The 14743-nt window shown below is 34.6% G+C and overlaps 1 protein-coding gene across 2 annotated transcripts; it reads right to left on the reverse strand.

The window, feature by feature from the left end:
- Positions 1-7579: 7579 nt before the first annotated feature.
- Positions 7580-11479, reverse strand: LOC111889356 (serine/threonine protein phosphatase 2A 57 kDa regulatory subunit B' theta isoform). Of its 2 annotated transcripts, XM_023885509.3 has the most exons (4): positions 11264-11479; positions 11136-11163; positions 9412-10881; positions 7580-8259 (listed from the first exon to the last, which is right to left on the reverse strand). In XM_023885509.3, the coding sequence occupies exons 3-4, from the start codon at positions 10639-10641 to the stop codon at positions 7936-7938; spliced, it is 1554 nt and encodes a 517-aa protein (XP_023741277.1). In that variant the 5' UTR covers positions 10642-10881; positions 11136-11163; positions 11264-11479; the 3' UTR covers positions 7580-7935. The 2 variants fall into 2 exon arrangements, with proteins under 2 accessions (XP_023741277.1, XP_023741271.1); XM_023885503.3 differs by lacking the exon at positions 11136-11163.
- Positions 11480-14743: the final 3264 nt, after the last annotated feature.

Genomic DNA, 14743 nt, shown 5'->3' on the forward strand with positions numbered 1-14743 from the left:
AACTCGGATTTCGGCATTCCTTATATCTCCGGAATCCTTGTTTCGACCACTACAACTTTATGAAAAGATATCGGGCTTATCTCACACTTTAATTTTGACGCTTATTTTTATTCTTAATTAATCAAACCACATAATTAAGCAATTAAGCACAAAACACATAATACTCAAATAATACACTTTTATTATTTCAAAACGGGTTACAAAGGTTAACCTAGACTATTACATCAACGAAAATGCCTAGCCTGGAAACGCGGGCGTTACAAATACTGGCCGTTGCGGGCCATATCCAGTCAGTTATGGTCATGACACTCACAACCTAGATAGCAGAGATTTACTTTTATAATAATGAATCAAACAAACTAACCTCAAAGTAATAACCGATTTAATTATTGGAGGGTATTAATAGTACCTTCAGGATTTAGTTCAACACGTTTTCTTTTATTAGTTTTATTTATAAAATAGGGCTAATATACCTCACTGGGAGTAACCAGGGTTTTTAAAGGAAAATTACGTTTATCGATATAAGTATGCTAGATACTTGTACACCTTAGTTTGGAACGGATAATCAACCATCAACTTTAGGGAAAATATAGGATTTTCCCGGGATAACTCGGCTATTCATTAACGGATTATTTTTACATGTAACTAACGGATATTCATATTCATTCCACGACTCCTTGGATTGTACATACCTTGTATGAATCTGGATGTCATGGAAGGAATGGTTTTTTTTCAAACATGCTTTTCATAAGAAAATATAGGATTTTCTTGAGGAACACTTTTCAAAAGGAATCAAGGAAACATTTTCCATAAAAACTAAATGCTTATGAACTCACCATCTTTATGCTGATATTCTTTCAAAACTGCTTGTATTCTCAGGGATTTAGTAGACAGGTACTTCTAGGACTTTTGGAGAAATCGGCGCGTTAGAGTCACGTCTTTCTATTCTACTTTCGATATGAACAAAACTATGTACTAAGACAATGTAAACCTTATTCATATATGTATTCAATGTTTGGTTGTGTTTACTATGCTTGCTATGATACAACTGTTGTGATACTACGCATGACGTCAACCACCCCCGAACGTTTCTGCCGTTCTGGTTTGGGGGTGTGACAGAAAGCGAAGACGTGATCGTGCACATCTTCATGTTTTTATGATATTGGATCTTGGGATACTTTGATTATGATTACACTTTTGAAATAATGGTTTTTGTAAACACTTTATGGTTAATGGATTGTTTTGAAAATTTTAAATTTCTATGATTTTTAAGATGTTACATCACCAATTTGGTTTAAGACACAACATAAGTCCAAATTTGAGCAAAACCCTAGCTTTTCACCTAAACCCGAAAAATCTCAAAATTTAAGGGTTATTGTAGGATTTTTGGAGAAATCGACTATAGAACCATGTTAATCAGTCAATATACTAACGATATATCCATTCAATTTCATATTTTATGACAAAAATTGGCAAAATCCAAGAAAGCCCCAAAAACCTAAAAACGGGAATTCAAGGCCCATTATAAGTATAAAAGTGTTAAGAATTAGGACACATGTACATGAATAGAAGAGGAATCGAAAGGAAGAAAATGATAAAGCCCAGAAAGCACGACGTGCAAGCTTTGTGTGGGCCCAAAATCATGACAAGTGGAAGAAAAACGGAGATGCAAGTCGACAATAGGGGGACCAGCGTGCGTTTTATACGTCTGGCCCTAGCGCGCAGTGCACCTACTTACGCGACGTGCATCCCAAAAAATTTGAAATCTATATTTTAAACTGAAATATTTTACATGATCCTTTTCAATCTGAAACCCTAATAGAGTACCCATTACTTAGATTAAATGAGCTCTAAATGCACCAAAAAGCTATAAGCTAGACGAAAATAGAGTCCAAGCTAAATAATAAACAAATAGAGGAAGAATAAAAGTGACATAATCAACAAACCTACCTAGAACCTAATAAGCAGACATGTTGCTAAGAAATTATATTAATACAAGTACTGCCCCAAAGTAAACCACAAACCGTCAAGCGAGATAAGAAACAATCAATCAATTAAGTGCTACACTAAAGTAAGAAACTCATAAAAGAATTACAAATAGTAACAACATACCTACCATCATAATGACAACACAAAGGTCAAGTCTAGTAACAACATACCTATCATCCTAAGATAAAAGCAACAAGATTGCGAGACAAAAGGTAGAGGTTCAATGAAACCTTAGCACAATTAATCAATAAGGATTTTAGGTTTCCTATTGGTGTAAAATGAAACTCCTCACGAAGTTGAAGAATTATAAATATACCTACCACTATGAAAGATTAGAAAACACTTATGGACACTGCCACCAGCCCTCGCAACAGAACCCAAAGCAGTTCCAAATCTCATTGCAAAAACGAACCATAGGAATAAAAAGTTCTTCTATAAAGTTACGCCATAAGGAAAATTTCAAAAGTTCTAAATCTACTAAGATTCTCCCAATAAATGCATTCACGTTGGATACTACAAGCTGAATTTTAGGGACAAAATTTCCTTCAACATGGGGAGGATGTGACAACCTATAAAATACGTCATCGACTTTCGTTAGTATTTAACGATAAAACAAAAAAATGTAATAAGTACAATCTTGTAACCACCTAATATATTTCAATATATTCAAATTTTCGTCCTTAATTACGTCAACATTTAAGCTCAAAAATAGGTGCATGAAAAGTCGCGTCACTTTGAGAATTGGTTAACATTTTTAGATTATATAAGCTACCGTGACCTCAGGAATATAAATTTTGCAAAAATCTGACTCAATATGGGTGAGATATGATTTTTGTAGTACATAAATATCTACCGTACGTAAACTTTACGACGACGAAAACTACAAGGATAATAACTGACTTTTGGAAAAATCACCAAAAGGACAATTTTAGTACTAATCAAAATAGGATTTAAGAGGCAAAGAACGCTTAAAATGGAATTTGTATGAGAGAGTTATGATTTTTATAAAATCATAAAGGTTATAAATTACAGGCTAAAAATGAAAGTCAGAATTAGCCAAAACGACCAAAAGGAAAGCAGTAGTATACGACGAGACCTACGTAGATATATAAGCGTCGTTGAAACCGGAGTTCACATGCGAGAGTTACAAATTTTCAAAGTTTATAAAATAACCCTACGCGCAGCACATTGTGTGCACTCTGATACCTCGATTCGTTAGGATACGGATGACGTGGCACCATGAGAAGAGGACACATGTCAACGCCTAGATGGTTCATGTGCACTACGTTGATCCTACCTCACACCTCACTCTCTCTCGATTTCCGTGCCACTGACTCCCGAAACGTCTCTCGAGTTCTGGACTCTCGAATTTTACCATACATCATATAATAAGTAACTCGCATAAATACAACAAAGAATAACAACATGACCGACCAGGGGAGGCCCCACAACAAGAGTTAGATGAGACACGATTCATTAACACAGTGAAGGATTTCCAGCTAGCCTCTGCCTATAATAGTTAAATCTCAATTAAGCGGGAGAGATACATATACATCTATATGGGATTGACACTCCCACATGTGGTTGCTAGCTACAACCTGACTACAAGTCGAAACAGGCATAACTTTATAAACACATTTGCGATGTCTGTGAAGCGTCGTGGTTTTTCGAGGAACTCAACAGTCGTAATTCGATTATAGGAGCTCATCGTAACTCTGTTAATCTAAAACTAATTATCAAATACTACTAATTAAACAAGTAGTGATAGTATACTTAAACTCGATGAAACGAGTTCATATTATCCTTATTAAACTTAATTCGTTGCTCTTTAAGGAACACATCGGAAAGAGAAATAGTACATGCAACACGATAACAAAATACTAGGATAATATTACCCTAGTACCAACAATGGATTTTAGAGATATTAACAAAAATTAAAGAAAGTAATATGATACATTTTTCTTTCCAAAAAGCCAGGATCAGATCTAGTTACTAAACTATCTGAATCCCGCTACCAAAATATTAGGAAACAACTTAATACATACTGATATAAGCTAAGAATACAACAAGTGCTAATCTAACAAAGTCGGCAAAGTATATTTTTTACAAAACCTGTGAACTCACCAACATTATGTTGACCTTTCAAAACTCACATGTATTCCTAGGTCACCAATGGAGACAGAAGATTTTTCAGCAAAAGATTATGAAGCGAATCGCAAGGAGTATATTCGCCTAGATAAAACTCAATGTAATAAAACTAAAGTTTTCTTGTAAGTTATCAATTGTTAAATGGAAGTGATATTTATGTCATGAATGACAGGTGAAATCCTTATCTGTAATCTAACATCCTAACGTCACGCCACTCGACGTTTCCGCCGTTGGGCCGGGGGTGTGACATTGGGGGACTTGTCTCGCCAATTTTCGAATAAACTGGGAGCTTAAGGGTTGGAATATTTCCTTGGTTAATCTTTTTTGCAGGAAGATAAGGGTCGAAAGTCACACTCACTTTTGGAAGGCTAAATGTTTCGGTGATTTTATGCGTAAAGATGTATTCTTGTTATTGTATAAGCTTGAGGTGGATAAAAATTGCATGGTTTTAGAGAGGTTAAAAGGAGATACAAAAGTTGTTTTTCGGGGGGCTGTGGAAGAAACGACCAAGGACGAACAAGGAGACCGAGGAGCTAGACTGTTTGAGCGTTGTTGTGGGAGGTCGTGCTTTGTCTAGAGCGTCCAGAGTTTCAGATACATGGGTTTAAAAGGATGTTTATGCACATTTCTTGGTTCGTTCACTTTGGCTCTTGATGGCTAAAAATATGGAGAAGACAATTGTTTACGAGACTTCAAATGGGTTAGTTGGGTATCGATTAAAATTAATTGTTTTGTTTGGCATATACCTTTTAATAGAATTCTAGTGCCTAAAAATCTTGTAAACAGAGGCATTGTCTTAGACTATGTGGTTTGTCTTTTTTGTAATATCGAAGAGGATGCGGATCACATCTTCAAATGCGATTTTTCGGCTAAGATTAGGACGTGGTTTCAATCTTGGAGTGGCTTGATTACTTCTATTCCTGGAAACATGATGGAGTTGCTTAGGTTACGTTTAGTTACGGAAAACCAATTTTTATTTTTCGTTTGTAGTTTTTTTTGGAAAATTTAGAAAACATGAAAAATTATTCCTTTTCATTTTCGATTTTAAAAAAATAGAAAACGACAATTTTGGAAGGTTGGGGGCGGGCAGAGTGGGTGGTGGTGGCGATGATAGTGGTGGTGACGGTGTGGCAGTGGTGACCGGATGGTGGTGGTAGCGGTTGTGATGATGGCGGTTATGGGGTAGTGGTTGATGTGATGGTGGGTCATAATTTATAGTAGTGGTGAGTGTTTTTGTGGGGGTAGTGGTCAATGGTGAGGCTACATAATGCCAATATGGATCACTTGACCTATCTAAAATTGAAAAGTTAACAAGAATATATATATATATATATATATATATATATATATATATATATATATATATATATATATATATATATATATATATATAATATTTACGACCTACTTTAATTATTTTGATGAACCTACCTAATGTGTTTGGAAAACAAAGGAAGGAAGAAAAATATATAAACTATAGATAGTAGAAGGCATATTATATTTTTGGCATTAAAGAGTCCTATATTGACGTCGTTAAGAAATTTTCTAAGGGTTTTCTATTATAAATAAATACTTACATTTTCATATTTTACACCATAAGCTTGTTGATATCTAGTTTGGACCGACTAACTCCATGTATAAGATGGTTTTTGTTTAAAAAAAAGAAGAAGAAGAATCAATTTTGGCTCGTTCTTTCAACCAAATTTTTATTCATGCGGACCAAGTTATTTTTCTAGTTGAACCGACCCGGTTGAACCCAGTTTTCTCTTGAACCGTCCCGATTAAACTTGGTTAGTGAACTACATGGTTTTTTATTCTAGACTCACTACTGGTAGTGGTGGTGATGGGTGTATATGTATGTGTGTTTGTGGGGGTGGGGTTGGGGTGGTTGTGTGTGTGTGCTTGTGGGGATGGGGTGAGATGTGTGTGTGTATGTTTATAGAGGTGGGTGTGTATGTGTTTGTAGGGGTAGGTGTGTGTATGTGTGTGTGTATTCGTAGGGGTGAGTATGTGTGTGTATGTTTGTGGAAGGGGGTGTGTGTGTGTGTATGTTTGTAGGGGTAGTGGTGTGTGTGTGTGTGTTGGGGGTGTTAGGGTGGGGGTATGTAGAGGTGGGTGGGGTTGGGGTTAGGTGGGTGTGTGTTTATATTTTTGAAATTTTTTGGAATTAGAAAAATATAGAAAAAAATGATTATCGGTTTTCCAAAATTTTCTAAGTTCTTTGTAGAAAATTTTGGAAAACAAAAAATGAAAATTTTCCATGAAAAAATATAGAAAGATTGTTGACTAAACGTGTTTTCAAAATTCTCATTTTTCTTGAAAAAAAATTTCGGAGAACAACTCATTTTTTCATAACTAAACGCACCATTAAGGTTTTGGAATCCCTGGTTCATGGAAAGAAAAAAACAAAAACAAAAACAAAAGACTGTGTTTAGTTGCGAAAAATTTTATAGTTTTCCATGAGAATTTTCAAATGAAAATGAAAATTTTGAAAACACTTTTGGTTGATTTAGTTTTCAAAAAATTTCCAAGAAAATGAAAAATTTTCTATTTTCCAAATTATATGTAAATTAGAAAAATGATTTTTACAGTTTTCTAAATTTTTAAAATTGAAGATGGAAACTTTACCGCCTCAAACCAAACGTATTTTTTAAAATTTTTATTGAAAACTCAATTCTATTTTCTAAAACATTTTCTTGGAAAATGATAACAGTTTTTTACAACAAAACGCACCCTAAGAGTGCGTTAAGTTGCAAAAAAAAAATTAGTTTTCTATTAAAATGTTCAAATGAAAATGATAATTTAAAAAACGTGTTTGGTTGATTCAATTTCAAAAGCTTTCCAAAAAATGAAATTTTTCTGTTTTATAAATTATATGTAAATTAAAAAAGTAATTTTTACAAGTTTTTTAAATTTCTAAGATGAAAAATAGAAACTTCACCATTTCCAATCAAATTCTAAAATTTTCATTGAAAACTGAAAATAAAAATTCAACTTTATTTTCTAATATCATTTTCTTGAAAAGTAAAAACCGTTTTTCATAACCAAACACACCCTAAGCTTAGTTTAATCTATTATCATATTATGTGGTTTGGTTAATTTGAAAGGCGTCTAACTCCTTGGTGTTTAACAAAAATATATGTTCTCCCTTAAAGACAAGGGATAATATTCAGTTAGTTACTAATAACTGGATTTAGGATAATATTCAGTTAGTTACTTATAACTGGATTAAGCCTATATCCAGTTCAAAAAAAAAAAAAAAAAACATGTGAAAAAAAAAAAGTTTTCTTAAGATGATTGAAAGATATTATATGGCTGTAATTGGTGGAGAAGAAAAGTCGTTAAAAACGTCCAATGCCTAACCAGTTGGAAATTAAAAGTGAGAATATATTTCCCACAAGAGGAAACCAAAAACAGATAATGAAGTGAAAGAAACCAAAGGTTAAAAAGTAATATGATACACATTAAAAATAAAAAATAAAGGAGTACAATCATATGACGAATTCATGGAGATATATAGAGGGAGAAAAAAAAAACAAGAAAAGGAAATGAAAAATAAAAGAAAAATGAAAGCTTTTTTCTCGACAACAACAAAATGGGAGAAATTCAAGGACACCCCGTACCAAATATATAGATATAGATATTAGATACGCTGCATATACACATATTCTTGGCATTCAAATGATACCAACAGCAACAGCAGCAGTGTGATTGCCAATTAATTCCGTTGTTCCCATATCCATGATTGTGTTGTTTGTGAAGTCTAACAAGTAAGAATAATGAATAATGGTATTTTTTCTAGCCAGGGGCAGTGGTGGACATGGATCTGTTTGCAGCAACTTCTTCGAGGCGTTTCCATACGGCTTCACGTTTGGAAATGGTTTCCTCCTTTCGGGATTCATCTTGTTGGAATTTCGACAGGCACTCCTCAAACAGCTGAGGGTCCGAATCAGAGAAGATTTTGCGCACATTTAAAGTCAGGCTCCGCACTGCTTGATTCCAGTGGCTTTTCGTGTTTCTTTCCAACGCCGGGAATATGATCGGGAGGATTACTTTCCGGTTCTGTTTTATTAGGTTCTCAATATGGTCATTGTTCCACAGAAACAATGCTCTTTCAGCCACCTACAACAACAAACATTCACAAATTCTTAATTTTTCAATAATCAATATCATTCTACACTCTAATAGAGTATATATTTAAGCCAAGGATGATTAATTAAAATTTAAAATACAAACAACAAGGTAAAGACTATCTTTTACACTCTTCATTTCCCTAACCTAAATTCTTACATATTCATTTCTTCTTCCTTGGGTCCCATCCCATGAATGTGGATCTTGAAATTAAATGAGAGCCTCATCTACTACCATATTCTCAGCATTTTACCCCACATGCTTCCTTTCTTGACTTAATACCCCAAAACATTCATCTCTCCACATATCTCACCTCACCAGTGTTATCATAATAATTAGATTCTCATTTACACAAGGGTTTTTTATGGTATTTCCTCTTCCTTAACTTCCAAGGTGCATTAACCCTGGCCAACATTTAAACGTAACTAGATTGACTTTGCCACCATGAGAAGTATAATATTTCCTTTAGATTCAAAAGAGTAAATCAAGGATTTATGATGCAAAGGTCATGATGATTGATGATGAACTCCTTTCCAAACTACAAAGTCCTTGACAATGTCTGATTCTTTAAGTAGAAAGTCGTGGTTAATTGAATTGATTATTGCCTTTAAAAGATTCACTTTTGGAATTGAGCTAACAATCATGTTCTTCAAGTGATCCTATGACAGATCTCCCATTATACTTCCTCTTAAGCATCAGCTCAAACAGCTTGGCTCATGGTTTTTCTTTTCCTCTGACTATGCTTCTTGTTACTGCTTCAAGCTGCCTCTAATACCAATTTGTCACTCACAGGGTTTCCGATTTCCCCAAATACCTATGAATCCTTAGTCCTTCAACCTACCCCTCCCCTCCCTGCTTATAGTTTTCCTTCCAACAACCTAACTCATAGTTTAAGGTCAAATTACATCAACAGCTCCCTTGAATTTCCTATAAACTATTTATATGATGAAAATATCTAGAGTACTAGCTACAACTTACAAGTGAGAGTTTCCTCTATAGAACATGAACATGAGCACGAACAGGGAATGGGAATGGGAATGGGAGAGAGGATTCCAAGTAAGGTGCATTGGTATGAATAGGTAGCTATAAGTGAAACAGCAATAATAAAGATTAAAGAATGAAGCAATAAAACTGATTAATTACCTGAAAGTGTGAACTGCTCAAACAGTGAGAAATCTGGCGAAACAGAGGCACCATACATCTTTGAAACTCAGGCGGCTGAGTGGCTTCTAGAACCTCCTCAAGCTCGCTCAAGAACATCACCTCCTTTGAACTGTTTGTAATTGGCCAATACTTCAATAAACCTCTAATAACAGTATCAGCAAGTTTGCAGTCTTTTTCAACGAATTGAGTGATGCAGTAAGATAATTGTTGATGGTACATCGGTATGCATTTGGGCTTGTGGAGGGGTATTAATGCCCTAACAAGAAAGAGCTTGTGCTCTTCCTTCAATGGCAAAGCAAAACCATTGATAATACTTCCTAGAATTTCTAGAAGCTCTGCAATTCCATTATGTTTTTCAGTTTCAAAAATGAACCGAAAGAATATGTTGTTGATTGCTTTCCTGATAAATGGACGATGCACCATGAACTTTCCATACATACGATGAAGTACAAATTTTAAGTACTCGCGTTCTCTTGGATCCTCAGAGTCAAACAAGTCAAGCCACCTCAATATAAAAGTATGGTCAATATACCTTTTAGCCAGCTTTGCATCTGTCTCTGGTGATGCTACAAACCTTAGAAGGAACTCATACACTAGCTGCAAATGAGGCCATGCTGGATCCATGGAGGGTTCTTCTTCTTCCCCATCAAAAGTTTCTAATATTTTGTTATCACGAGGTTGTGGTGTGAGTCTTCTAAATATGTTTATAGACACCATCTTCACTATTTCTTGCATCACATTTTCTGAAAATTTCCCATTTGCAGAAGAAACATAATCAACAAGTTCAACCAAAGTCTGTCTTTTGACCTCCTTTTCTTTCAAAGTCTTTGTGGGGTCGGTGAAGTCAAACACAACACAGCACAGATTCAACTTTTTGATGAACAAGTTTTGTTTCTCAGAGTTTGGAACATCTTTGAAGCTAGGTAAAGCTTCGTATGCATTGGAAACTGCTGGATTCCCATTCAACTTTGAATTTGGAGCATTATCAAGCTTATTAGACCCTTGTGTTAGGCCAGTATTTGAAGCAGATTGAAGATTTTGCCCATGACCAGATGTAGGATTTGAACTACCAGATCGACTATTTGCTACATCACTGTTGCCCCTTGAACTGGTTGATGCATTCGAAGATGAATTAGAGTTCCCTCCATCTCGATTTTCGGTTGACTTATGTGTCTTCCGTGGGATCCTATTGAGTATCTGTTTGATCATCACTTAAATGACAAACTGCAATGTTTTGCCTTGCCCAACACCAAAAACCGCTAAGAGATTGCTTAATGCTTCTTATAAATAAATAAAAAAAAAGTGGTGTGATATCGCCTATGGAGAGCATCAAAGAACCACAAGCTCTTGAAACCAATTATAAGTCGGCTTCATGACGACATCAGCATCAAAAAACACAGAAGATGGATTCTAAATATGACCTAGCCGAAGCTTGAAAACAGACTTCTCCTGCGAGCAAACAAATCCAACTATTAGGTGGGGAAAAATAGATCCAATAATGCAGAAACCCTTGAAATCAAAGCTATCATACAATTCATTGACCAAATTATTCAGAGTTTTTAGAAGAAAGTTCAAATTCTGAACCCTATTTGAAACAAAATTGCAAGGGGGAAAGCGACATATTTCTTATTCCTTATCACAATTATTCAGAGCCCAGACATTGAGATCAAAATACAACAAGATCTGGGCATGATCTACAATACCGGCATAGCATTCTTCTTCAAAGATCGCCTAAAATCAACAGGAACAGATAAAGCGAAAAAACAACCAAGGAAATCAAATTGTGCAAGTCAAAAAGAAGAAATAGGGAGGTTGATAATATGATACTTACGTGAGGTTTGTTCTGGACAACAGATAACGGAGAATATCATCAAGAAAAAAGTCAAAAGAAGATAACTCGAAGGATCAGTGACGGAATTCTGAAAACGATCTGAATTGAGGAGAGAGGGATGAGAGAGAAAGAGAAAATGGGTTAACGCAATCGCTGGTTCTTGTCTAATGTGTTTGGTTCGGTAAGAAATTACAAGGATTTTTTTTTTTTTTTTGTTAATTGCTGTCAAATGCTCTTTTCTCTCTCCCCCTCTCCCTCTTATCAATTTTCTCGTCATGCATTTCTTGTAATATTTTAATTATATTGATGTAGAATGGGATTAAGATAAAAATTATAAAAATATAATGATTTATTTTTGTTGAAATACAAATATATAGAATGGATTATAATAATTCATGCAATTATCTTGCTTATATGAAAACTCACTTCATTCATACATGTCAACCAACATAATGAAATATAATAATTCATTCAGTTATATTGTTTATTCTATTATCTGATTTTATTCTTTTATATTTCATTTTATATAACCAAATAGACTAGGTGGTGTTTGGTAGTAGGATGACAACAAAATCATGTGTACTATTACCAAAAAAAAAAAAAAAAAAAAAAAAAAAAAAAAAAACCAAACGAGAGAAGAAATTAAGGAGGGGGTTGCTAGTATTAATTGTTTGGTTTCTATTGTAAAGAAACGTACTTTGTTATATGAAGCTATATGAAGGCAAAAATGAAGTGGGATGCATAGGGGATGGAAATTTCAAGTATTTTCATGTGATGTGAATTATTGGAGTAAAATTGATAAGATGAAAGACATTTTAATAAGTGTATGTAACTTTGAATGGTGTGTATGTAAAACACCCAAATTTGATCAAAAATGAATTTTACTTGCATTTTTGTTTGAAGTGTAGGGATGATATGACACCTAAACTTTTATAAAGCATGTGGTCTTGAATGTAATTGATAAATATAGAACCTGTGTATTTTTTTTATGCATAAATATGAAGAACCCATATATTTGTGGCGTAAATGACTGTACATCATCATAATTGGGGTAATGGGACATTTAAGGATGAAAAATTAGGAGATATATGTGAATGGAAGTTAGGCTCCCAAACAATATGATAATTCCATAATGATGATTATTATAACAATTATAACAAGTAAAGTTGAACATTTTTATAAGTAGGTGTGATAAAGTATGATGTCTAATTAGACAAAGTGACTATCGTGAGGATTGAAGGTGAAATTCTTGATTAGATGTATTTATGGTGTGACACAACTTTAAAGTAACATAAAATGATGTATGAAAGATGTTTATGTGATAAGATATAATTTAATAATGATCAATTACTTGAATACATATTTTGGCAAAGTACATTAATATAATAAGAAATTCTAAATGTGAGGATTCATGGCTTGTGGTATGTCTGGAATGTTCTTGATGTTGATGAGAACATGTTATATGAATAGTATGAGTATACTAGAAGTATTTTCAAATGGCAGATCTGAGTTACATACAGATATACTGTAACATCTTGTTTCCGATCATTTCTAGGTTGTGGACCGGAAGTCAATTGTGTAAGGCTTTGGGCCTTGAGGAGGCAAATTGTAGTCCTTTTGGAAGGGGTAATGTTAGTTAATAGGTTTTACCCTTGAATTGTGTTTTAGGTCGAAGGCCAAGAGACCTAGGGCGGCCCGGATAGACTGAAGGCCTGAGAGGCATACCAATCAGGCTGAAGGCCCGGTGTGGCGTTCCAGTCATGCTGAAGGTTCTGTGAGCGGTCCAGATAGTCTGTAGTTCGGCACGACGTTCCAATTGGGCTAAAGGCTTTGTATGCATGTTGTTGTTTGTTATGTGTATGTGGTGGTACTTTGGGGGAACTCACTAAGCTTCATGCTTACAATTTCAGTTTATTGTTTCAGGTACTTCTAAGAACCATGGCAAGGCGAAGACGTGACCGTACACTTCCTTGGTTTTATGACTGATTGGATCTTAGGAGCCTCTAATTTTAAATAATGTTTTGAAAACAATGGTTTTGTAGACACTTCTTTTAGTAAATGGGTTGTTTTAAAAGTTTAAAATTTATGTAATTTTGTGACGTTACAAGTTGGTATCAGAGCCTTGGTTTGAATGAATTGGAGGAACATATGTGGGAATCCAGTCTCAAACTAAGGAACTGCAAAGGTTTTTAAAATGATTTTTTTTAAAATTGTTTTCAAATAATCAAGAAAGGATGTGATGTGTACGATTAGTCGGGGCCAATAAGTAGACCCCAAGTTATCACACTGTTATTTGGTATTATGTTATGGTAGAACAACATGATAGTAATAGGCTAGGGATCTTTATTAATTGCACGATAGAATTGCCTAATAGCCTAGGATTCTTTCTAATATGAAATTGACACCATTATTGTAGTTGCATAGTGTATGCATCATAGTTGTACATAACAAAGATTTTATAGCCTGAGAAATGGTTTAGTCTTATTTCCTGTTCTTGTCTGATAAAGGGCTTAGGGTAGAATTAGGTATTCGATTGTCTATATGATTCAACGTTATGTATGATTAACATGCACGAGTGGCTGTTGGGTTGGTGGAAGTTTCATGAGTGAATACAGGTCATAGCAGGTCAGCATGAGAAATTATTATCCACTCTTGAGAAAGTGAGGACAAGATCAATGTGTATCCTAGATGCTTGAGCTTAGAGGTTGGGAATTTCGTATGAGTATTTGCTTAGGATTTGATGTTAGGTTAGATGCCTTTGAATGCTTGTTGTTTGAGCTTTTAGAGTTGCATGCTAGTATGGAATTCATATGATTGGGTAGAATAGCCTGAATAGGTGGTATGTTGGTTAGACTTTCTAATGCCTGAATGTTGCTTGCTTTGTGCTTTGTGGACCTCTTAGTGATGTGAGTTAACTATTAAGTGAATATGGTAAGTCACATGTTGCAAAGGTTAAATAATCTCAGAGTGATGGATTTAACTCTGCTTCGCAACTCTCGTTTGAGTCTAACCGTTGTAGGGTTAAGTCTGTTACTGGAAAGATTATTTAAGCTTTGTTTCATGTGATTGTATTCATGAAGTGGTTAGCTGACATTAATAGGGGTTCTTCAGCAACTAATGGCAGGGGGTGGGGAATCCTAGGGGATCCTAGAAAGTATTTGAGTGCGGTTGCTATGATTTTGAGCATGTATTGGGAGTATTTGTAACGCCTGTGTTTCCGGGCTTGCCGTTTTTAGCAATGTGATAGTCTAGGTTAACCTTTGTAACCCATTTTGAAATAATAAGAATGTATTATTTGAGTATTATGTGTTTTGTGCTTAATTGCTTAATTATGTGGTCTGATTAATTAAGAATAAAAATAAGCGTCAAAATTTAAGTGTAAAATAAACTTAATATATTTGGTTAATGTTGTAGTAGTTGAAACGAGGTTTCCGAATATATATAGAACGCCCAAATCTGACTTCGTATGAGGAAGTTATG

Source organism: Lactuca sativa, chromosome 2 (genome assembly GCF_002870075.4).
Source record: "Lactuca sativa cultivar Salinas chromosome 2, Lsat_Salinas_v11, whole genome shotgun sequence".
Taxonomy (NCBI): domain Eukaryota; kingdom Viridiplantae; phylum Streptophyta; class Magnoliopsida; order Asterales; family Asteraceae; genus Lactuca; species Lactuca sativa.